The sequence below is a fragment of the Solea senegalensis genome, linkage group LG10, assembly GCF_019176455.1.
Source record: "Solea senegalensis isolate Sse05_10M linkage group LG10, IFAPA_SoseM_1, whole genome shotgun sequence".
Classification (NCBI taxonomy): domain Eukaryota; kingdom Metazoa; phylum Chordata; class Actinopteri; order Pleuronectiformes; family Soleidae; genus Solea; species Solea senegalensis.
In genome coordinates, this window is record NC_058030.1 from 23,094,661 (window position 1) to 23,121,338 (window position 26,678).

The following is a 26,678-nucleotide window of genomic DNA, read 5'->3' on the forward strand; positions in this document are numbered from 1 at the left end:
ACCGTCTGGGATTAAACTGCTGTTCTTCACCCTTTTATTTATTTAAAATGTGTTTTTTTTACTCTGATTTGACTGTTTCATAATTTAACCCCAGAGATTAAAACACACATACTTTTTAAAGTTGTCCTGGCACAGTGTATTTTTAAATTTATCTTCCCTCTCAAATTATATCCCCCTTGTCTCTGAAAACTATTTCTTGATCAGTTATTTCTTGCTTTGAATATTATTTGCACTGGAGAGTTCATTTGTGTGCTCTCTATATCCTTATTGTTATTTATTAATCTGATGGCCCTTTTCTGTTTATTGGTTGAATATTCATTTGTACGTGTTTACCTTCACCTCTACACAGACCTCCATATTATTTATAATAATTTATCCCACCATCATGTGAAGGATAAAGTGGTAGACAGTGGATGGATGGATGGATTTTTATGGGTCATGGAAATATTAATGATACTGAGTGTGAGCCAACAGTGAATGAGTCCACTAAGCCTAACCTGGATCTTTATCCTAACCCTAACCTCAGTCCTTAACCTTCTCCCATCGAGTGTTGGCTCACACTCCGCTCTGCTCTGAGCATCTAAATGCGCTGGCATTTCCACAACCAAAGATAATCTATCTTTTCATCTGCTTGACCTTTCAGAAATAGACAAGTGAACAAACAGTGTCACATACTGTAGAGGGCAGAAACACTGAAGCCACATGTCGGTTGCAGAGTCTCAGTTCCAGTCTTGCAATCGTCGTCTCACCACATCCACACATCCCGCTCCAACCTGCTGCTTCCCTCATGAACCTCTTCACACTCTGCAGAGCTGATGAGCTGCCACTGTGATAATGGCAGATTTTTGAAGGTCAGAGGGGATGACTGATAGCTTTCTGTTTTATTTCCGTGACAGTGGACAGATGCTGAGCCTGGAGGATGGAACCTCCTCTGGCAGTGGACAGGAAGTGGAGGGACCCAAGAGGGAGGGACCCAGCGAGTATGAAATTACCCTGGAGAATAAGAATAAACAGGTAATGTCTTTTTTAAATTTTGTGTGCGTGTGTGTGGGCCCACACTCACCGTCATGGTGTGAGGGGGCAGATGTGGACTCCTCCACCTATCCTGTTGTCGAAGTGTGTGATGGATGATCACTTGACTTTGTGTCTTGTCTGACAAAAAAGAAATTCCTCTCGGATCCATTTCCGTCTCTACTGACATGACAAAGAGCACCAGTAACTCCACCGCCACAGCAAAATGAGCACAAAAGATGCTAGGTTGTCATGGTAACAGCTAATAACTGCTCCTGGCGACTGGAGATGTCTTCATTTCTCAGAGCAAACTGCTGAAGGGTCTGCTGTTGTCACAGCTTCTGCTGCTGCAGTGTGTGTGTGTGTGTGCACATGAGCGCGCGCGTGCGTGCGCGTGTGTGTGTGTGTGTGTGTGTGTCCGCACACTTTGTGTGAGTGTGTTTTTGCGCAGGCACTTGCATGGCTGTCCTCCTTTTTCATCCCTCTCTGTCTCATCTTCCCTTGACTCCCACTCCCACCCTCCTTCTTTTCTCCCTCTTGCTGAAAATGGGTTGGTAAAATTCAGAAGGATACTTAGACTTGAGTCTAAGTATGAGTAGATCTGCTAACAAACAATAGATGCATTTATTTTTAGTAACACCTTTATCACAACCTTCTGTTCTTCGCCAGTATTGGCAGATACATACTGTATATGTGTGTATATATGCTATATGTCAAAAGGGGGCGGGACCTTCCTCCAATACTCTCAATCCTGTTTCACCCCTTCTCAAGTGCCCCAACCACTTGAGAAGGCGTAGCGTGTCACAATTCTTGTTGAGGTAGAGGGGTAGGTTCAATTGTATGAGCCTTTGAAAGTGACATTTTTCCCAGATGAACCATACCCGAGGAAAATGCTGTTGCCCTCATAAAGCAAACATTGGAAAGCATACTGTGTAGCTGCACTACAAAAATACAAAAATAGCTTGCTGTCATTTTGTGCACATCATAAATTCATCCACCAGTATTTCCAGGTGATGAAGATGTTTTCTGACATGTCTCTGCTTCTCCTGTGAAGTGTTTAAAGGCTAAAGCCTGTTTTAACCCTGTTTTAACCCTGTTTTCTGAGGCTAACTCCTCCCAATGCCTGATTTTGTAAAACAAATATGAGGGTTGGGCTGAGAATGAGGACAGCATGTTGAATATCTGGCAAAAGCAAGTCATGTCGCATGCAGGTTGCAGGATCCAGATCCAGTTTTTGAGACTATTACTATCATACATATCATCACTATTATTATTATGCTATAATTAAAAGTTGATATCAGTGTAATTTTTATCAACACTCTCTGCTGCTACTTATAAGAATTACATTGTATTGATACAAACATGTCATTATTGACTGTATAAACTTGATACAGTTGTCGTGTATCTGCTCCTGGTCTCTCTCTCTCTTCTGTCTCTACCTCATCTCCCTCTTGTCCTCTCCTCTGTCCCCCATTTTTCCTTTCACCCCAACCGGTCGAGGCAGATGACCGCACATCTCTGAGTCTGGTTCTGTCAGAGATTTCTTCCTGTTAAGAGGGAGTTTTTTCTCTCCACTGATGCCTAGTGTTTGCTCATTGTGTGAACTGTTGGGTTTCTGCTCTCCTTGATGTTGTCTACGTACAGTGCCTTGAGATAATGTTTGTTATGATTTGGCGCTATACAAATAAAACTGAATTGAATTGAATGTCTGCTTTGTAACAGTTCCAAGTGATGGTATGAGTAAATATGAGAACAGGATTGGGTCATATGTAGTCTGAGATGATGTCAGTGGCCTTTCAAAAATCTCTTCTTTGTTAGCGTCAGCTTTGCCGTCTGGTAAAAATACCTGGAAGTTAGTGCTTACAATACCTCCAGGTATTATAAGCACAATACAGTAACAGTGCACCACATCTCTAGTCGATGTTAAAGCTATTTCAAAATCTGCAAGCCACCTTAAGCTCACAGTTAACCATTGCTGTGGCTAATAAAAACAACAGTGAAGCTGGAGAAGGCCTGACGCTCTACCTCTGCAGCAATAAGATGTCAAGCTGACGTCTTTGTGTACGAGGCATATCAGGGCTTATACAACACACTCAGGATGCTGTAGCTTCCAGCGAATGCTTGAATTCTTTTTACTTTAAGTAGACCTGGGTGCAAAATGTCAGTATGATGTTTTCCTGTCGGTGGATGAACGCCGCACTTTGCAAAAGCACTCTTGCTGTATCGTCAGTACATTTCAGAGCCTTGTAAACAACTTTGATATTTAAACACACTTGTTTTTCCTCTGCAGATAGAAGAGTTGGAGCAGAAGTATGGAGGACATCTCATAGCAAGGCGGGCAGCCCGTCGTATCCAGACGGCCTTCCGTCAGTATCAGCTCAGCAAAAACTTCCAGAAGATCCGCAACTCGCTGTCTGAGAGCAAGCTGCCCCGGCGGATCTCCCTGCGCCATCCCAGCCCTTCAGACCGAAACCGGAATACAGCCCAGAGACACAGTTACAGTCTGCATCCAGGAGGGGGACAAATACCTCTGCGCTCCAAAACTCCACCTCCTCCTCCATGTCGTTCCACCTCTCTGCCACCGTCACCTGCATCTGCCCCAGCTGCTGCTCCATCTCCTACCCCATCCACAGCTCCGTCTCCAACCCCAGGATCCACACTCACACAGCTGGAGGACTGCTTCTCTGAACAAGTGAGTCTTCTCATTTGGTTCTGTGCCTCCTATTAACAGCAAGTCGTGGAGCCATGTCCATGATGGTTGGCATCCGTTTTGCATGCTTCTGTGTTTTTCAGTTCTCAGCGTTCAGAAACAGCTGCTCTGATGTTTACTCGTGTTCAGCCCCTTGCTCGGTCAGACAGTTCCTCCGTTTTCTCTGCTTCTTTTTCACCGGCTCTGCCATGATGATCGTCTAAGATAGCGCAATCGCTGCCTTGCCCTTATAGCTGGTACCTGGCTGAGGTGTGTGTGTGTGTAGTGCCATGAAGTACTTTGTGTGTCTTGCGAGACCCGAGACTTTGCGAGACCTCCAGATTTTGACGACCGCGGGTCTGTGGCCCCGATCTTGCAAGGCTGGAGTGGAGACAGCCCCCAGTCTCCCCACGACAAGACATTTAACCATCACAATGACTCTAAAGCTTTTAAATTATGGTAAAAACCATAATGGTTCTGCTTTAAAGGCAAAAATAAGCACCCTACTCAGCAGCCATAGCTCAACAAATGAAGTGGCTGCTGCCACCATCTGCGTGCCTGCTGCAGTTTGAGACTTTTCCACTCATTAATCATGCAGGAGTTGACAAGAAATCAGTGGTTTTGAAGTGTCTGAGTATTTTTGTCATCTTGTTTGCAGCTGCACTCTTTGGCCCAGTCGATCGATGAGGCCCTTCGCGGTTGGAGCTTATCAGAGGGTGGAGAGGGCAAGGGCCTGTTGATGGACCCGGGAGCTCTTCGTGCAGCTGCGGAGAGCACTTGTCTGCCTCGGAGTGCCAGCTCGCTGCTCATGGCCTTCAGGGATGTCACTGTCCACATTGACAGCAATAGCTCCTACACCATCTCCTCCGCCACAACGACAACTACAACCTCTCTGGGCAACACAGGGGGAGGAGGATCGGGCAGCAGAAAGACCTCTCTCAGTGGTGGAGGAGATGGCCAGTCTATGGAAGAACCTGAGTTTCCGGCCCCTCCTCCCAGTGAGGAGCTGGAAATGGTAGATCCAGGATCCAGGAGGGGCTCCACATTGCCAGCTCCAGGAGGAGGAGGGATGGAGGGGGAGACAGGTTCAGACAGACTGGGGTCCACCTCCACTTCTACCTCTGCTTCCACCTCCATCTCCACGTCCACCCAGTCCAACCAGCAGCCTGCTCAGATCTACACCCAGTACCAGCAGTACCACTACACTCATCCTCAGCAGATCCCAGGTGGGCCAAGCCCTGAAGCCCTGCAGGCCCTGGTTGTCTCTCTTCCCAGGGATCGATGCCAGGATCCAGCCTCGTGCCGCTCGCCAACCCTGTCCACAGACACACACCGAAAACGCCTCTATCGTATAGGACTCAACCTCTTCAATGTGTGAGTCTGCTTGTCTCACACACACCCAACCACTCATACATGGGGGGAGTCAGTGCCAGGGGCCCACTGACTCATAATCTTTCTTCTCGTCCTGTCTTCATTTCCTGGATAAATCCTACAACCACTGACCCAAAAATGAACTTATTTCTCAGTTGTGAGACACAGATTTTGTCCCAATTTGAAGGAGACACTCGACTGGTAGTCAGACAGTCTGAAATGTGTATCATATGAGAGAAACACACACACACACACACACACACACACAGCCCTCTGGCTCTGTGTTCAAAGTACATGTATTACGGCAAAACACTCTCATCATTGTTGATTATTGTTGGGAGGACATCTTTTCAGTGCCATTTTGTAACAGCCATGAAAACAGATGTGAAAAGAGGGAGAGGGTGGGGGTGGGGCAGTGGCCAGGAGCAAAAGATAGGAAAGAGCAGAAAACACAGTCGAGGGATACAGAAGCAGTCAAGGAGGTCAGGAACAATTCTGGAGCCTCTCAGTGCCTATAAATAGATTCCACGCTTGGCCTGCACTTATTATTAGTTAATACAAATTAAATTAAATTAACTCACATGCATCAGTGACTATGGGTCTGATCCAGAGGTCCAGAGCTAACAGCTTTTGTGCATGGATGCACTCTTCCTTTCCTTCTTTTCTTTGTGCTGCTCTTTCCCCTTACACACACACACACACACACACACAGTCTGGTTTCCATGACTTCAGAGGACATTAACCTTAACCCACACACACACTCTGTCTCTCTGGCCCAACAACTTTTCACTCGAATGCACAGAAACCATTGCACACTCCGTGTTAGCTCTAACGTTCATTAATGTTTTTTGCTGTTGGCCATCTGTGGGCAGGAACCCAGAAAAAGGCATCCACTTCCTGATCACGCGTGGTTTCGTCCCAGATACAGCCATCGGTGTGGCTCACTTCCTGCTGCAGAGGAAGGGCCTGAGCCGACAGATGATCGGAGAGTTTTTGGGGAACAGCAAGTTGCAGTTCAACCGAGATGTCCTTGAGTGAGTCCCTGTTCTATATACTGTACACACGTATATATTGTTTGTTCCTCGTAGCAAGGCTCTACAATACATGTTTCTTTCCATCTAATTCATGTGATGAATCACTTCTTTGAATTCTGAATCTCTTTGAATCTGTATTTATATAGTGCTCTGCTAGTCTTGATGACCTCGCTGAGCTGTGTTTTACCGTTCACCCATTCACTCAAGTGTGTTGCCAAGGGAGTTGAAAGACAACTCTCTCTCGCTCTCTTTCTCTCTGTGTAGGTGTTTTGAGATTGTAACTGATGGTGTTGTTAATAACACTTATTAATATAAAGAATCAACCAAGTGCATTAACCCTCCACAAAAGAGCACAAAAGAGAGAGAAAAAAACACTAAAGAAAGAAAATGAAAGTGCACCTTTAATAGATTCCGTCAGTTCATCAAATGCTGCTGAGCATGTGGATCTAATCAAGTCATTTATCTTCCTTCAACAATGACTCATATCTGAGAATTGCAGACTTAATTAGATCTCTGTTTGATCCTGCATATTTAAGGCCACAGCAGAAAAACAAGTGTAAGTGTTTCCTCGTCTGTAAAGACACACAGCTTTGTCTTTACAGTAGCCAATGGAAACACATGTACCAGATATAACAGCGTGTTTAAAGCATGAGGATGTCCTGCACTCTGTTGTGGAGACATTTTCTTTCGTGTTGTTGTAACCTTCATATCTGGGAAGTTGTTCTTATTTTTTTTGCCTAAAAAGAAAAATAATCTTGAGCATCAGTAACAAGCTAAAACCATGAGTCAGTGTGTGCAAATTCTTAAAGTCGGCTTAACCAAATAAAGGAAGACTGGTTTTAAGTAAATTGTTCTTACATGACAGAATTGATTTGCTTGTGAAAGCAAATCAATCAACTCTAAAATGTTTTCCTGTTTTTCCTCGTTTTGAGGGACACGACAGTGTGTTTGTGCAGTGTGTGTAGAGCTAACCTATGATGAAGGATGACGTCAACAACTAGAATCAAATAATTTTTGGAGTGAGGCCATATGTGTTCAAGCTGATAGATCCAAAGCCAACAATGCATTTTCATTGGAGGCAAAATTAATAAACAACCAAAACAACAACAAAGAGTGCAGGATGAGTCAAATAGCTGAAGACTACAAGGATTTTTATGTAGAAAACTTTTGTGGCTACATGTATAAATATATACATTTATATATTTATATATATACATATATAGTACAATCAATGCAAGATTTCATTTCATGGGTGTCAACAAAGTGAAGTTAATTATGACTCTGACTTTAAAGGTGATATATAAGGTGAAAAATATGTACAGCAGCAAGTTATTGCATTTTAAACGATGACCAGGTCTTTTCTAAAATACAGAAATAAAAGGCTATTTCCACCCTAAATATTTAGTTTCATCCAGAACATTTAGATTTAAATGAAATATTTAGATGTAACTATTTAATATATGTATAAGTTAATAATATTGGTGTAAATGTGAAAATAAAATTCACAACACATTTTAAAAGCTGAATGTGACAAAAATGTTTGTTATTTTTAGCTTGAGCCAAAATGCACCTCATTCATTCATTCATGTCTTAATATAATACAATTCTTACACAGAGCAACTGAATCAGAATCAACTGAGGGATTTTCAAACATTGAAAACAGGATTGACTAATAGAAACACACAGACAAACATGCATCACTGTCCATGACAACAAGCGTCGACTCAATGCATCCAACCATTGTCAACAGAGATCCAGGATAAGGAGGCTTTTCTGCTGAGGTTGTTGCAGAAACTGTAGAAATAGGTCACTGTAGACACACACACACACAGTACTATCTTGTGTGTGTGCATGCGTGTGTGCACTCGTCCTCGGCCTTTCATGTACCTCTCTCTCGTTCTCTCGCTTCCATGCTCTTTGTGTTTCATTATTTCAGCCTCTTATCCATCTTTCCTTCCCTCTCATGTCCCCCTGTCATCAGACCCTTTTTCCTTCATTGATATTTGCACAAAGTGTGTGTGTGTGTGCGTGCATGTGTGAGGAGGTGTTTGTGCAAACATGCTGTCACTTTGTGCATCTTCCAGGTCAGTGACTGAGTAATGGCAGTAAGACTGTAAAAGATTTTCCATCACTTTTCTTGTGCACAGTCAAACACACACTACTAACTAACTACTAACTACTACTGGACAAACCCTAACCTTAACCTAACGCCTTAAAATGTAATAAATTTACTGTTTGACTTGATTTAATAATGAGTAATACCTGGAACACACACACACACACACACATTCTCGTATTTCTATCCATTTTAAGACAGGCCTTATCCCTAACCATAACTATAACTAGTTAATGCCGAACCCTAATCTTAATCTAACTACAATTAAAATCTTAGTTCGAAACTTAAACCAGGTCTTCATTAGGACCAGGTTTTGGTCTCCATAACGATAACTGTTTATGCCAGAAACGGTCCTGAAGAATAAACACACAGCCAACCTCGTACTTCTCTCTGATTCCTGTTTTCTTCTTCTCTCATCATCTATTCTCAGTTGTGTCGTGGATGAGATGGATTTCTCCGGTATGGAGCTTGATGAAGCCCTCAGAAAGTTCCAGGCTCATGTCCGTGTTCAGGGAGAAGCACAGAAAGTGGAGAGACTCATCGAAGCCTTCAGGTGAGTCTGTCATCTCTCGCTCACGTTACCAGGCCTCACTCACTCACTCACTCACTGGCTCTGGCTTCATCTTTTAATGCAAATTCAAAACAACAATCACATGAACGAGCAAGGATGTGAGGAGGGCACTCTGAACTCTTTTAAATGAATAGACCTTTCGCCAGTGGGCATCTATGCAAAAGAGAAAAACAATGAGCCATAACCACACTCACATGTTGAGCCTCAGGGCAGCAGACATATCCACGATGACATTGTAACAGACCGACTGTGGTTCTGCTGCTCACTGTCGCAGGCGCTGATGAACCAAATCCGGTCTGTGTCATTAGCAAATGACACTGATTGCATGTAACCTTTTCCTAAACCCAGCAGCGTTTGATTATCAGCCAATCACAACGGAGATCTGAGGTGCAGGTAATCAACATCAGGACAAAAATAGATGCTCTGTTTGTGAACAGTGTCCATTTACATCCAGAATCCACGGAATATGTTTAAATGGTAAATGTAATGTTCTTCTCTCCTGTCCCTAAAACACTACGAGCACATTTCCTTTTTCCTACACTTGTTTTAGGACCACACAGTTGGTGTAGTGGTTAGCACTGTTGCGACCCGGTCAGAACTAGGGCTGCCACAAACGATTATTTTGTTAGTCGACTAACTGGATCATACGTAAATTGAATACGTAACATACAATTTATCGCACCAGCATGCAGGTGCTCTTATATAACAATCATTAGCTTTCAGCTTGAAGTGTTTAAGGTATATATGCTAACTATTAAGATGAGTTCATTGAACCTTTAATGAAATATGCTTGTAGCAATGAGTAAGTAGTAAGTTAGCGCTCTGTTTACGCAAATGTTAGCAGCTAACTAGCCAGGTAGCTTACCGAGACAACGGTCCCTCTTCATCGTCGTTGTCAGCCACAACATGCTTCCTTTTCAGGTGCTCGTGCATCGCACTTGTGCTGCCGTGAAAGGCAAGTTCTGTCTTGCAGATATTGCATTGCACACTTTTTTCCTTTCGTTTTCTTAAAATGTTCCCACACTTTTGAGCTCCGTTGCTGCCGGGCAGCCATGATACCACAGCCCGTCTGGTATAACTTCCGGTGACATCACGGCTGACCCAGATTACCACTACCGCGCATGTGCGTCAAGGACAGAAAGGCAGACGCTGCAGTGGAAGGTGCCGCAGCAGTTTTGAGAGAGAAAACAAAGTTTAAAAAAAGAAAACACGACGCGTCGACTATTAAATTCGTTGTCGACGATTTTAAAAGTCGACATAATCGTGACAAATCTTGGCAGCCCTCGTCAGAACAAGAGCCTTTCAGCATGTCGAGTGTGGTGGGTTCTCCGGGTTCTTCGGTTTCCTCCCACAGCCCAAAAACATGCAGAGGTTAATTGGACACTCTAAACTGACCGTAGGGGTGAGCGTGAGAGTCTGTGTGCGTTGGCCCTGTGATGGACTGGAAACAAGAGGAAAGAAACATGAGGTCTCACATAGAATAAGAACAGATTGACAGACTTTGAAGGAGGAGAGAAGAATAAATAAATATCAATATGGTATTATCTTTTAGCAGCGTTGTGGTCTCTCAACATCCAGTCAAAATGAGCAAGTCAAGTGATTCAGGTGTAGCAAATCCAAGTGAAAGATAAACTAGGGCGTGTTCACACACCAGCCTTGTTCAGTGTGATTAAATTGATCCCTGGTGCGTTTACTCTTTTAATGCGGTTCTTTTATGGGTCGGTGTCAATAGCTAAAGTGTTCTCATCTACATTCACAAGTGAGGAGAAGGGCAAGCTTATATATATATATATATATATATATATATACACACATATAAAAAAATATATATATACATACATATATATACACATTTGGAAGTGAGACCGGCACATCCATCCTCCATGTCTTGCACATTTAGCTGAGCATCATCACCCTAAAGCACCACAAAACTGCTGTCTCACCTCTGTTTCTTGGTCGTGCTTCCAATTAACTTCCATCTCTCTGGTCACTGTTGTTTCCATGCGAGTCACGCTGTGAGTGACACAGAGGACACTTTGACTTCCTATGTGAGCAACTGAGACTTTCAGATCTGTAAAAAGCTGATCAGATTTGTGTTTTTTAGCTGTTCAGACAGACCAAAAAAACAAAGCCCTTTGGGCTGCAGTCTAAGCAAGGCCTTAGGTGTAAACACACCCGTAGTTAAGATACTTAACTGCCCTAGCTTCTTTATCTCTGTGGTCACTGCGAAGCTTCAGATACTTTGCTTTCTTTCATGTGTATCTTTGCTCGTAGCTTTGGATTTTATACGTACAGCTCTTGACTTGACAATGTTTTTAAGTGTAATTCAGTTTTTGTTTCAGTGAGGCTAGATTACCTTCACTGTACCTGTACCTGTGTTGTGGATTACTGCTGCTGTTGTCATATTTCCTGTTATGATGTGTCTTGTTTGCCCTGTGCAGATCAAATTTCCCTTGGTATAAATATAGAGTTGAAGATGATTCAGTTAAATACCAAGAGGACCTTGAAAGTCCGTTTGCACACTCCATTTATGCCTTTGAGTGGAATGTGTAGTGTAACATCAGCTGGAGAGAAACTGTTATTTTTATGATGCTATTTTGCCATCTTTGAGGCAAAAACAGATAGTAGAGGGAGGACAAATAACTTCTGCAATTGGCACAGTATCCTCTGGCTGAAGTTCTCCTTCAAATGACCTGCTAATATCTAAAGATTACCCTTAGGACAAAAACTGCAATAAAAATGTGATCATTGTTTTTTGTTTCAAAGTAATTGGTTAGCTTGTTGTGTCTCCCTGCACCGAGAGGCTGCTCTTTCCCACAGGAAATAGAATGTGAACAGGGTCATGACTGCTCCTCTGAACTGTTTTAACAATATGTCCTTTTCCATTATTCAAAATCACGTGAAAAAAAAGTACAGGTGTGTGTTATGAGATTAAAATGACATCACGATATTCAATCATTGGCACAGCACCCCCCGCGAACCTCCTGTAAAGCGGTAGAAAATGGACGGATGGATGGATATTCAGTCATGACTGATTGCAATACCAATATTTGTGACAGTATTTCACAGCTTTTCAAAAGAAGTTATTAGGTTAGTTCCTAATAAAAAAAAATGAATGTATAAATATATACAAAATGACATTTTAAGTTGATATTAAGTGGCGGGTCACATGAAATATATTGGGGAGCCCACAGGCTGCAAGTTTGAGACCTCTGTCTGAAAGACTGGCCATTATTGGTTGTTCTACATTTTCATCATCATCAAATCCCATGTGTAAAGCCCAAAAACCAACAATTTTTGGTTCATTATTTGGCACTTTCTTTGGCACACAGCCCTAACCTCATCATCATTCAGTCCCTCTGAAAAACACTGAAATATTGAAGAGGAAAGACACTATTTTCATGATGTAAGAGCATCGCAAAGCAGCTTTTAGGGCACGTATGAATAATTTTTGTTTTGGTTGAACAGCAGAATGAAAAAATGTGTTTGTCAGACTGCAATCTCCTATGACCGAGTTTCAGGGCCATACTGAACATCTTGTGAAGTTATACTTTGATTTTGGCTTCACAAATAAGGAAAGACCACATTAAGCACCACATTAACATCAGTATCAGGACTTGTATTAAAAAGATTTTGTAAAAAGTTTAAAAGAAATTTATTCCTTAGAAAGAATCACACTTGGAGGAAATCCTTTCTGTTGTGGAGGAGAAAAAACTGCTGCTGTTTACGTCTGTTTGCTCTTCAAAGAGGTTTTAGTTTCTCAAGAAACATTTAGATTGATTATTAAGATTTTTGATACAGAAGGAGTGGAGCATCTCTTTTTTTTCCCTGCTTGGTTTGTGGCTGTTTGTCTCAACAACACGTCAAAGCTTTGTATGAGAATAGACATCAGCCGTTTGCCTCGACTTCTATGGGATATTTACACCGCAAGGGAGCGACACTTTTCTGTCACCCAATCAGCGGACTAGCGTAAGTGGAGTTCACCCTGACCATTCCGTACCATACTCCCGAGGTAAGGGTATAAGAATGGAACGGTTGGGGTTATTTTGGCACTATTCCTAATGGAAAAGTAAAACACATAATGTGGTGTACCAAACCATACCATTCCACCCAGTGGAAACACAGCTTAATAGAGAATGTGTCTCTGCAGAGAAAACTGTTTCACTTTAAGCAAAAGCCGAGTCTCTGTGTGTGTGACAAACAGAAACGAGTGAAATACAGCAGCACTTATTTCAGACCAGCTTTTGGTTTGTCAAAACAATCACATCCGTCCTCACACAGCGTTGTTCCAACATGACCGCGTCTTATTTTAAAACCAACCATGGGCACTCAGATGGTGAATTTTCTATTTCAACAGCACGGTCACTGAATGGGAGAATGACAACTGCGTTGGTCTGAAATGAGCTACTAGAGACTTGCATTGCACTTAATGCCTCTCTGTGTCAGGCACACAAGCATAAATCCATTTACACAATCAAACCTGCCAATGTTAGATTCATATTATATGGGGTATTTCAACCATGATTGACACAGCATGACGTTTTGCACTTCCTCTTCCACCGCTTCAGTAATTAATTTGATAAAGTCCATGTTGAAACCCGACCTTATTAATGTACTCCACACAGATCATAAATACTATAAAAACCAATAGAAATTTTACAGTGATTAATGCTGTAATATTACAGAGATTCATGCTATCATCTGCAAAAGGATTGACCGAAAGACTCTTTATAACTTTTTGAAAAAAGTTAAAGCCAATCTAGTGTCTGTATTCCCCGCAGACCAAATGACCTGCAGTTCATTATGTTAATATTATAGGCAATCATTAGTGATCTTGACGGGGCAGTTTCAGTACTATGATGGATCCTGTAGGCAGATTGGAATAATGTGTTTACAGGGCAGTCCCCAATATGGTGGACTCCTTGATGTGCTGCAGCAAGGGGCAAAATGGCCAATATTGCTAAGCTTTAGTTTCTGACTGGACCAAAACATGAGAGAAACGTTTTATTTGCTAAAAAATGCTGGCACAGTATAATATTTATCTAAGTCTGAAGCAGAGGAGGACCAAGCAGTGTGGCTGGCTGGAGGCCAACAAGAGACTAATTAAACAAAACTTAAAGATGAGTTCAGACATGCCATTACCAGCTGAGGATTAACAACAACCTGGGGAAGGCTGGAGCTGAAGATTATTTATAACAGGGTTGCAATCAGTGAGATGAGCAGCAGGTTTCAGGGTCAGCCACGCCCAGCCTGGGGCAGGAACAGACAGGCGTTTCTCAATATACATACTTCTCTGTACTTCTCTGTACTTGCAAAATCCCGTCCCACAGTCCGAGTACTGTTCCACTTCACAAGCAGCTAGAACGGCTCTCATACTCGCTCCATCCATTTTTCCAAGTAATCATCAGGTGGTGACTTGTGCATACTTGTGAAAGCCATGTATCCCAGAATGCATTTCACTGAAAGAGAAAAGATCATTTGAGGCAAAAAAGATTGTAATTTAAAATACATTTAAAATGTGTTTAACGTATCAAGATTATTATTTAGATATGACGCACTTCGGAGGAACGGCTCAGTGTATGTGGGCGCTCGGTGCTCACAGTGTCCAGCACAGAGCAGCGTTACCTCGGCCTGTCCTGTTGAAATGATCTGCTGGCTCAGACGTCTCTGATGCAGGTTTGATTCCTAGCTCTGCTTCATGTAAGATAAGATAAGATAGCTTTTTTTATCTCACAGTGGAGAGAATAAACAAACAAACAATATACAAGTAAGTAATACAAGTAGGAAATTATTTACATATATATCTAAATATAAGTATAAATATAAATATACATATGTATGTAATAAGGTGCAGTTTCTCTCTGTGGTAAAAATGTACAATGAGTACATCACACTGGAAGACTACATCCACCTGTAGATGCATGCACACGGAAACCTGTGTTTCTGCTTCTTTTCTTTCTTGAACATTCTAGAAAAGCAAATGCAACAGGCTCGCAAGAGGGTATTAAAGTGTCATTGATTGATTAATTTACCCATTCAAATTTAATCTGCCATTAACAAACCTTTTAAATCACTTTTCAAGACCCACCTCGTCTCCTTGGCTTTCACTTAATGATGAGTTTTTTACCCGCACTAAGTCAATTTTTACCATTTCATTTATTTTATTATTATTATAGAGTTTGACTTTTATGTGTTTTTCACCTGGTTGTTTTACCTCTTAACGCACATGGGGTGACTGTAGCTCCGTGGTAGAGCGAGTCATCTTTCAAGCTAAAGGTTGTGGGTTTGATTCCTGCCTCCGCAGCATACTGCACATACTGTAGATGCACTGTATGAAAGCATGAGTGATTAAGTTTGAATGACTGCAGTGTAAAGCAGATTTGAGTGAAAAGTGCTTTATAAATACAGAGCATTTGGGTCAACCATGGTTCTAAATGTGCTTGGCTTGACTTGAAACATCAACGGCAGACTGTTTATGTTTATTATTTCATGTATTTTGCATTAGCTGTTGTTATTGAGGTCAGCTAACAAATATAGTAACAGTTACAGGTTTGAGGTAATATACTGTAGTTGGGTCACAGTTGGGAGGAGAAGTGGCTAGCATTATTACCTCACAGCAAGGAGGTCACTGGTTATGATCTTCTGTATGTAGTTTACAGATAGAACGGTCTGTGTGTGTGTGTGTGTTGCAGTCACTTCCACAGTCCAAAAACATGCAGAGATTTTCTGGACACTCAAAATTGGCCATAGGTGTGAATGTGAGAGTGAATGGTTGTCCAGGTGACCTGTCCAGGGTATACCCTGCCTTTCGCCCTATGTTGCCCTCCTCCTCCTCCAATACCCTTGCTCCAAAGCAACAGTCCTTCTGTAGGGTTCAATGACGTAACATCCTTTAAACTCAGCCATTCAGGGACACACTACACTTTCAGAAACACTGTTGTCACTTTTAACCAGAAAAAAGGGAGAAGTCATGACCCCCTCACCACCCTTGACTGCTTCTGATTAGAGCGCCAATCAGTTAATCATGAGCTAATCACATCACGCACAATCATACACGCAGAGCCTCTGGGTGCACATTACAAATTCATCAGTGTTCTGAGATTACACACTCCAGCCGGAGCTGTGAGTGTGTAAGTCAGACAGGAGTGAGCTTTATTAGGACAGCCAGACTTCTGATGTCTGTTACGTAATAGCTGTTATGTCATCTGTTTGTAGCATAGCATGCAAGTGCTTCCACAGTGGTATTTGTGCTGGCTGCCATGCAACCTTCATATGCAGATATGAAGATGAGAGATTGGGAGCTGGTGCTCAAACAAACTGGTTACATAAGACAGAGAGTCACACATGGAAATGACTGAATGAAGCACAAACACGCACATGTATGCACTGACTTCATTTGGTCGGCCTAAACTAAGCGCTATCCCTAACCTTAATCCTAACCAGTGAATGCCCAACCCTAACCTAACTATAGGTTATTGACCTAACTATACATCTTAGACCTTAATTTAACTAACATAACCATCCATCCATTTTATACAACTTTAGGGTCATGGGGGGGCTGTAGAGTGAAAGGCAGGCTACAGCCTGTACAAATCACCAGTCACAGAGCCAACTCACAAACAACCATTCACTCTGATACTCGCACCTGTAATTTAGAGTGTCCACATTTCCTAATCCCTAATCTGCATGTTTGTTGACTGTAAGAGGCGGCACACACACACACACACACACAAACACTCAACTATGTGCGCACGTATGCACTCACACGTTCACATACGTGATCATTTGCATACATACCACAGCCCTTGCCTCGCGTTTAGGCTCTGATGTATTTGCTGCAGAAGTACATCAAGTCGACAGAATGCTCATATGTGCCTCCACGTGCTTGTGTGTGTGTATGTATTGAATATGTGCATATTATAAATGCCATGGTGTTTGTGGTGAGCAGGATCTGTTCTTCCTGAAACAAAGGGCTGTCTTCTGAATTGGGCTGCAGCCGTTGAATATCCAGTGAGGTCCCTGGTCTCAGATCTCGTGTGGGGGTCTGGGAACAGGCTTTCTTGTTGCGGAGGGCTCATATATGTGGCTTCTTGCTTGCATGTGCTTTGACAAGTATACAGTCCTCTGAAGCAGAGAAGCCCTCTCTATGTCTGCATTCTGCCTGGCTGCAGAGATAAAAGCCTCCCTTCGTTGAAATGGCCCACTGTGTAAGTGTAAGTGACAGTAAAGAGAGACGGGGAGGGAGCTGCAGGGAGGGAGGAGGGCTGGAAAGGAGAGTCTGTGAAGCCTGTGGGCAGCAGAGAAAAGCAACTCCATATGCAACATCTCTGGTTCAGACGTGAAGCAGACTGGCCAGCGTTATCTCACGTCTCCTGCTTGGTGCCAGTCTCACTTGACTCCTTCCTTCATCCACATCTGAAGTGAAGTTACATTTTCTTGTATCGTCAGATTACCATCCACAGTGATCAAATCCAACAAAGGTCCCATGTGACTATTTGAATTCATAACTAGAAGTGTCATACATCTGAAGGTGACTTTCCTTTCACTAATACACTTTTACTGTACTTATGTGTATATGTACAGTATAAGTCATATTCGTTAGACCTCTCTGTCTTAAAGTGAGAGATAGGTCAGATAAGATAAAACCAAATCACATTATCTCACAGAACTTCACATTGCAAGGCAGAGACCTTACAATATTATAGCGAGAGAAGACTTTTAACAAGAATAAATCTCTGACAGAACCAGACCCAAACACGTGCACCCACGACTAGTTGGAGACCTGACAGGACAGGTGGGGGGACAGAAATGGGGCGTAATAACAGAAGAGCGAGACCAGGAGCAGCTGTATAATAGTATTAAGTTCTGTCAGAGTCGTTCTAAAGACGGTCGTAATATCTTTATGGTATTATAATGCTATTCATACAAGCGTGAAATGCAATACAAGTGATACTGATATCACTTTCACAATACACCACTACTACTAATAATAGCAACATTTATGGATCCTGCAGCCCTGGAGTCACAGGTTCCTGTCCATCACGGTACAGTATGGTTTGGAATGCAAAAGCCCAGGGTCAGGCTTGTGTTTTAACTGAGAACAGTACCTTTACTTGGTTGGTGGAGTGTGGGCTGTGCCCAATGACCATGCAAGTGTGACGTTGTACCGATGCAACAATGAAAGACGACATTGAACGCAACACAACAGACAACAATGGAGGACATCCAGCAGCTCTTTTTTTCCTGCTCACTAACAAGACATAAATCTTTGTATGAGAACAGACTGCGGCTGTTGCCTCAACTTCTATGGGATATTTACACTGATCGCAAAGGAGTGGCATTTTCCTGTCACCCAATCAGCTAAATGTCATGGGTGGAGTCAGTCTTGCTCCACCCAGACAATACTGTACCCGTTTTATTCTGGCACCCCAAACAAAGGGAATGGTACCAATGAATGGAACGGTAGGGGACAGTTATTTTGGTACTATTCCTGGAAACACAAAAAATATATATATACGTACTGTACTGAACTGAACTGTTCCAGTCAGCTAAAGAGTTTCTAATAATATAAACTCTTTAGGAAAAGGCACAAACTAGGAAGGAGGAAGAAGAAGGTTATTGTCATGTAATAATATCATACCAAAAGTGTGAGAAAGTGAGCATTCAGTGCAGCAGTCTAGGTCTATTTCAGCACAACTACGGTATAGTTCAGGTTTAACTATAAGCCTTATCACAAAAAGAACATTCTCTCACAAGTCTCTGACGCTGTTTTAAAAGTCAACTCAGGTCGAATGTGAATAAGAACGATTAGCCACAATAGCAAGGTCATATTTGTTCTGCTACAGAACTCTCTCTCCTTTGAGTTAGGGTCTGTATTTTTCAATTTTCTAGAGAGGCGCTCTTTCAAAACAATTCACACTTGACACCACACTTCATCGGGTCCTTGGCAACGCCTCCACCAACACGGGGTGACATCATCTGTGACATAACAGGGTGTGTTTATACAAAGAGCCATATACTCAAATAAGGTCAACTGAAGCTTCTTAGAACAGGCAACATTTGAAAGGGGCAACTACAGAGAGATTGTGTCTGCAGATGTGGCACAGTGATTAAATCATTAAAGACATCATTAAACAACTCTATTGTGCTGTTTTTTTGTCCACAGCCAGAGGTACTGTATGTGCAATCCTGATGTCGTGCAGCAGTTTCACAACCCAGACACCATCTTCATCCTGGCCTTTGCTGTGGTCCTCCTCAACACGGACATGTACTCCCCCAACATCAAACCCCAGCGCAAAATGGGCCTCGATGACTTCATACGCAACCTGAGAGGTTGGTGTTTCTGTCTGTGTGTTAACATAGAGGCCGCATGTGCAGAGTGTTTCATTTCAGGGAGTGCGAGTCTTCCCAATGGACAGAGCTGCTATAATGAATTGTAAATATTCATGGAAAGCGGTTCATGAGATTGAAATAGGGGTTAAAAATAGTAACAACACATGCACAACTCAGAGGTGTTGCTGCAGACTGTGTGGAAATAATAAGGAGGAGGCAAATGAGAGAAGAGGGCAGGGAAGTCTATCTTATCAACCTCTCTGAGCCTCTTGTTGTTTGCATTGATGATGGACAGGGTGACAGATGAGATCAGGCAAGTGGACTATGTTGTTTGCAGATAATATTGCAATCTGTAGTGAGAGTATGGGACAGACAGAAGAAAGTCTAGAGAGGTGGAGGTACACACTGGAGACAAGAGGAATGGAGGTTAGCAGGAGCAAGACAGAATCCCTGTTAGTGACGGGCAAAGCAGTTTTTTGGTGCACTGAATCAGTTCATTAAAAAGATTTGTTGACTGAAACGTTCAGCACTTCCTCCATGACCGTCCGTCTGTCTTGCTAAATACACCACCACATACCGCCTCTGTTAAATCATGAGATCATGGGGATTGTCTTTTTAACTGTTCTACAGGAGTTACAGACATTCTAGGTAAATAATGAGTTCATATTTGTTCAAGTTGTCTCTCTCAGTGGACACCAGTGCAGGAGAGTATTTGCATATTCCAATATATGCTAGCTGTGAGAGCCACTCACAAAGTAATATTTGGATGTGTTAAATGAAGTGTTTAAAGAATATGTAGTATGTGCAATATGTTCTGAATATACTCATGTTCATGCAACAGTTAAACAATAGTATATGGCCAGTTTCTGGTTATTTTAAGACTAATTTGTGTTTGGATGGATAAAAGCAGTTACAACAATATGCTTTATATTGTGTTGCAGCTTTAAGGCAGTTTGCAATGTGTGCAGTAGGACATGTGTATAACTGCAGATTTTGGACTAAACTTGTGAACAACACTGGGTTTCTCAAGAAGAGAAGATAACTAATTGGACACGAGTCAGAATCTAAACCGCTGCAGATTAAGTGGCCAACTGTAGAAACTTGGACTCTTGTATAAACGGCCACTACACTATTATTACTAGAAGTGGAAATTGAAAGGGAGCTGCATAGAACAGCATAGTCTGTTTGGAGATAGCACCAGCAGTAGTGAGAGAGAGTCAAGGTTGAGATGGTTTGGCCTCGTGCAGAGGAGGAAGAGTGATTACATTGGACAAAGGATGTTAAAGATGGAGCTGCCAGGCAGGAGGAAAAGAGGAAGACCAAAGAGTAGGTTTGTGGATGTTGAGAAGGACGACATGAGGACAGTTGGTGTAATAGAAGAGGACAAAATGGCGGCAGATGATCCATTGTGCCGACCCCTAAAAGGGAGAAGAAAACTCTTACAAACCTCACTTTAATCTCACTATCAGTGTTTGAGTGACAGCCTCTTCAACAGTAGTAAATTACTCGAGGAGACGGCGGTTGCCTGCCTCCACGCACTACCATCAAGAAAAGCATCAGCTGTGCAGGTGGATGTTTCAGATATCCTCGACTGAAAGCCCTGCCCCAGAGAACGAAGCGTCGACCCGTTTAATTGAGGCTCACTTTGTGTTAGATTTAATAACAGGAGACTCGGTTTCCAGAAGCATCTCATCACCTGCACCGAGCTCCTCCAAGCTCACGCATGCACGGCTCAAAGCACAGCAGGTTGACTTTCATTTTTACACCCAGAAAATCCACCATTAAACAACATGTGTTATATTTTGTAGTTTTATGGTGCAAGGCAGTTATAATTAGTCATCTGAGCAGGTTTCTACCAACACCATGTAAAGCAATGTCAGACTTGTGAGGATAATCGTGCTCTGCAGGAACACAATCAAATTACACACATACTGGGATAAAAGTGTGTTCTGTGATTCAGAGCTGCTACAGTGAGAGAAAAGTAATTTGCCTTTATTATCTTAGACACAAATTAGATAAGCCGCCCCCAAATTCAGTGGTAATTAAGGTTTTAATGATGATCTCTAATCCACCTTATTCCTAGGTCTACAGACCATATTGATGTCCTCTGGATTTTCCTGTTGGTACATGTAAAAGTTGGGTTTACACTCAGTTTCACTCTCTAAAAGGTATTTTGTTTGTCCTTAAAGTCAAGCAAACACAGTGAATGCTTTCCATTGTTCAAAAAGCAATCGTTCAACTGTATTTTTTTAGCCTTTTACGTATTTTCTTTTACATCCCTGGAATTTTTCCATGTCACTACTTGTGCAGACACATTGCTGCGTTTCTTGGTGCTTGTCTTCCAACGACTGTCAACCAGTCTGTGATATTACTGACAGGAAGTACGAGCAACCAGCATAGATGAAAATGCCTTCTTCGGTGACTGCCATGTTGTTTACGAACGCTGCTAGACGTTTTTCCCCACCTAAAAGCCATCCTTCATCACGCAAAATATGATCCCTCTCCAGTTACCGGAGATATTTAGTGGTGCCAGCTTTTAGTGCTGAGGACCCCAATGTAAGTCCTAACCAGTGGATTATGACTTATTTTTATTGCCCAACAAAAATAACAAAAGACAGGCGTTGATGACGGGCGGCCGAGGAGAAATGAAAAGGCAATTAATACAAAGAGACCAAAAAGGAAAAGAGAGAAAGTGTGAAGTGAAGACCAGACAACAAAAAACTGAATCCTCAGTGATGTTCTATTGCAGAGCAGTCGGTAAATGGTCTGTATTTCTTTTCTTACCTTGATGACCACTCAAGAGTTGCTTTCCACTACTCGCTCATTCACAGCCACTCATTCTCACATTCATACAGTACATCTATACGCAGCACATTTTCTATCACACGTCTTTCATACCCACACCCCGTTCAAAGACGTCACCCTGGGTCACAGTAAGAAAATCAGAACTATAAATAATCCAATCAATGATGGCTGAGTTCCATTTAGCTTCCATGTTGTTTTACTGTTACATGAACTTTTCATGTCAAAACATGTGTGAACGGCTGCTGTGTAAAAGATGAAAAAGAATGATTTAAATCCCACAATTCTTTTATTAACTCTAGTTACTTCTTTAAATCGCATATCTTATTTATGTTATTTAGTGTGAAGTTCAATTACAACACTGAAAGTTAGAAACTTAAATTGCTACTTTTAATGACTTCTTATGACCCACTTCAGTACCGGCGGCGGCCCACACTTTGCTCTAGCCTTTCAAAATAAAAACACAAGGAGCGTGTGGGTGGTGATAATGCTGACTACATGTTAAGATTCCATTTGTGCAGCAAGCTTACCTTGTTATAGGGTCACAGAAATAGAAATATCTGACAATAATTAGAACAACTATGAGTAAAAACATCTTCAGAAATAACTAAGAATATTTGATGATAAAAGTCAAGTCATAAAATAACTAAGTATTAAAAGCTGCAGTGGTGATTTTGTTGTTCATGTTGTTATTCTTCCTGTGTTTGGAATGATTATTATTTGTTTGCTGTGTCCTTTATCTGAAAACAGAGCTGACTGAGGGAGCGTTTGTGTGTATACAGCAGCAGCACAGGGGTGGGTGGAGACAATAAGACAGAATAATAATTTATTCTGTCAAAACTGCTTTTCTGAGCAGTAGATTTCAAGTCCAGTAAATTGTATATAACATCACAAATACAGTTTGCCAAGATGGGCTAAACAATCTGTTCAGTGACGTTTGTCTTCACAAAAACCCTTTTAACAGAGGAAAAAACGGGTGAAACCTCATCAGAGCCACAGAGGATGGACGGACAGATGTGCAGAGGTGTCACATGTGCAGATTACACATCACAAAGAATAGAAACATACAGTATACATGACAGGAATGTTCAGTGGATCAGGGAGTCACAGCTGTGTCCAGGGTCACTGCATACTCACACAGTTGCTCCGTTTGTGATGACGACTCCCATCCGCTTTTCAGTGATTCTCAGCACCTTCTATCTGGTCAGAGATTTAAAGTCCCGAGGTCTGAGGCTAATCGTGATACAAACAGCTGTTGCAATTGCTCTTTATTTATTTATTGGATTACTTTTTAGGGAGACAGTGGTGGTAGAGAGAGCTCTCTTTCAACTGGAAGGTTTTGGGTCCAATTCTCAACTCTGCTAGTCTATAGGCCGATGTGCATGTGAAGGGGTATGACAGATGTGTGAATGGGTGAATGGCAATAACTGTAGTGTGAAGCAGCTTTGAGTGGTCATCAAGACAGGAAAAGTGCTATATAGATACATTAACCATAACGTGTCTTTGGCCATGTTTTGTGTTGTTTTTATGTGTAATACTCATGCCCCCCCTCCTTTTTACTGCAAAACAAATCTACCTAAGGGTATACATAAAGTCAACGGACCTGTACAATGTAGAAGATAACAATTCCCTTTTTGTGGGTGATTCTTCATGTTTAATCACTTCAACATGTTTGCAACCATCTGGCTTTACTTGATTACTTCCCATGTAACGTCATTGCATGGGATCTGAGTCTGGTTCTGTCAGATTTTTCTCTCCTCTGATGCTTAGTGCTTGCTCATTATGTGAATTGCTGGGTTTCTCTACTCTCTATAATATTGTAAATATTAAATAAATATTATTTTTCTTACGTGCCTTGAGTTTAAAAGTTACACACTACAGCTTTAAACGTGATCAGTCTTCATCAATGATGGTGAGATTCTCTATCACCTCATGTTTGTCCACCGATCACATCCTGTGGGCCCTTGTTTCCTCAGGTGTGGATGATGGAGCCGACATCCCCAGAGAGATGGTGGCAGGCATTTATGAGCGGATTCAGCAGAGAGAGCTCCGCTCAAACGAGGATCATGTCACCTATGTGAGCCGTGTGGAGCAATCCATCCTGGGCCTGAAAACTGTGAGTAATGTCTTCATTTATTCTCCTTTTTCCCCACTCCTACTGTATCACGAGCCTGTCTGTTCCTGTGTGTCCTCTCTTCTTTGGTGTTATACATTATTTTGCACTGAACTGTCGTCTCCATGTTTTTAACGCCGCCCCTGTAGATCCTGGCTGTGCCCCACAGACGTCTGGTGTGCTGCTGTCGTTTGTTTGAAGTCCCTGATGCCAACAAGCCTCACAAGCAGAAACTGTCCCAGCTTCAGAGGGAGGTCTTCCTCTTCAATGACCTGCTTCTGGTACAGATACTCCGTAGATGTATACGTTCGAGTGCTGAAAATAGACACCTGAGAATAAACCAACACAAAACGTGTGTGTTCATTCACCTTTGTTGCGTTTCCTGTCTCGACTGCAGATCCTCAAACTGTGTCCCAAGAAAAAAAGCTCGGCCTCATACAACTTCTGTAAAGCGATGGGTCTTCTGGGAATGCAGTTTCACCTCTTCAGCAATGAATGTAAGATGCTTTTTTTCCCTCTCTCTCTCCCTCTGCAGCACTTTCTCTCTGAGTACAGTTCACACCTCGTGCTGGAAAAACTGCTGAGTGAGCTTATTAGCAGCATAGTTGTGTGTTGAGTCTGGGTCAGGATCCAAGTTTTGAACCACTTGTCAAAGGGTCATGACTGCACTGTGCAATAACATTGATAAATATGGCGATATATAAAACAGATAGTCAAGTATACAGTGTTAGACTTTCTGCTTTAAGGCAGTGATCAACCAAAGAAAACTATATTATCTGTAATAATATATAATATCTTTATGCCCCCGCGAAACATTATCATATAAACCCTCTGCCCACCACGTAGTTGGTGTATGAGGACGGCACTTTAGATAATATCAGGATATTTATTTAGTCTATTGTCATTGTTACTTGCACTTCTGTACGGACACATTCCCCTAGCATGAACAATATACATAAATAATACAACAAAACTGTACATACAATCACACACGTTCACCCCGTACCAGCAAAACATACTAAACTGAAATGAGGTGCAACAATGTTACTGTAAGAACTGCACTAGTGAAGTGTAAAGGTCACTGTGCAGTGTGAGGTAATGCACTGGTGGAGTCCAGTGAAGGGATATGAAATATAACAGTTATGTCCTTCAGGAGTGGGAGGAGGGTTTGAAAGATCAACAATGCTCCTGTACCCTGTATGAGCTTTCCTGGGAATTTTCAAAATTGGAAACTTTCCATGGGACATTATGACAAAACAAAATGGCTCATTAAATTATCAAACCTTTCCAGTTAATTCCCATAATTCCCACCCCGCTTCCAACCCCAGCTGGAAATAAAGGTAAACACAGAGACTAAATACTGGGAGAAGTTGACACAAGGAGGCTCAGGTAAAACTATTAGGAAAACATGGGGACGGGGAAGGAAATCTATGATGTGTGAGAGCAAGTAAACAAGATACACAAGGCTGTAAAACAGAATGTGTAGAACAACTGAGGGACGATCGTTATTTGAAGAAAATACAATAAAAACACAAAAGTGAAGCTTCAAATGTCAAAAAGTCGTCTAAATTAGGGGTGGGCGGTATACCGCTGTCATAGTCAGCACCGGTGTGACATTGCGCCATGATATGGATTTTGCAATACCGTCAATACCGTGATAAATCAATTGAGCGCCAATAATCTCCTAATTCTAAATAATAATGCATTACATTTTCTTCAAACGTTCAGTGGTCTGAATATCTGTCCTTATATACAGTATATCTTGTTGCAAATAAAAAAGTAAAACATATTCGGTGGTAAAAGGGGAGTGGCCATTAAATTAGCGTAACGAGCACTTGGGTAATCAATAAAGAAACAACTGCTCAAACATCGCCAAGAAAGGTCGGGCCAATAATATCTGAAAAAAGATGAGTGGAGTGTTGGAACCAGAGGGAGAGACCGAGGCCGCTGGAAGTTTCGCAGCAGATGCCTCCAGACCGCCTTCTTCCCCGAAGACCACACCGGAGCAATAATTGCGTTAGGTCTGAAGGATGCACTTTCTGACTGGTGCTTGGATGAAGCGCGTCTGATGTGCATGACAACTGACAGCGGTGCAAACATGGTGCGCGCTCTGGAAATGAATAAATATACGAGACTCGCATGTTTTGGACACAGACTGCACAACGCTATTGGTAAGTTACACTATGTAAACCTAACATTTCATATTCAGAAAATTTGTCAAGACCTTTTCTGTTTGTATTAAAAAAAGAAAACAAAAACAAATTTAAGGCCACCACATTAGTATTGTATTGTTCGTTGTTAGTATTGTTTAGCCGTGATTCCTCTGGGGACCGGATCAGAAAGGAAAAAAAACTACAAATATCAGATTAGAATATTATTAAAAAATATGTACTCCTCCCAAAACCTACCAAAAAAAGTAATACCGTGATATTATACCATCACCGTTCAAAAAATGAAAAATACCGTGATATTAATTTTAGGTCATATCGCCCACCCCTAGTCTAAATATGTGAGTGTAAAAATGAGACAGAGCCGGACATGGCATCAACACACAACATACAAACAGCTGTTACGCACAGCTTAGATTACACAAAAGCATTCAATAAATACAATTCATTTGTCAACCATGAATGAATGCG

The 26,678-nt window shown here is 42.0% G+C and overlaps 1 protein-coding gene across 1 annotated transcript in view; it reads left to right on the forward strand.

Annotated features, from left to right (window-relative positions):
• Positions 1–861: 861 nt before the first annotated feature.
• The window catches only part of LOC122775891 (IQ motif and SEC7 domain-containing protein 3-like), a 34,912-nt gene continuing 9,095 nt past the window's right edge, over positions 862–26,678 (forward strand). The window contains exons 1-9 of the mRNA XM_044036100.1: positions 862–1,014; positions 3,302–3,703; positions 4,359–5,074; positions 5,944–6,105; positions 8,652–8,774; positions 18,958–19,124; positions 23,903–24,042; positions 24,189–24,320; positions 24,437–24,536. Of these exons, the coding sequence (XP_043892035.1) occupies positions 862–1,014; positions 3,302–3,703; positions 4,359–5,074; positions 5,944–6,105; positions 8,652–8,774; positions 18,958–19,124; positions 23,903–24,042; positions 24,189–24,320; positions 24,437–24,536 (2,095 nt within the window). The remainder of the gene's footprint in view (positions 1,015–3,301; positions 3,704–4,358; positions 5,075–5,943; positions 6,106–8,651; positions 8,775–18,957; positions 19,125–23,902; positions 24,043–24,188; positions 24,321–24,436; positions 24,537–26,678) is intronic.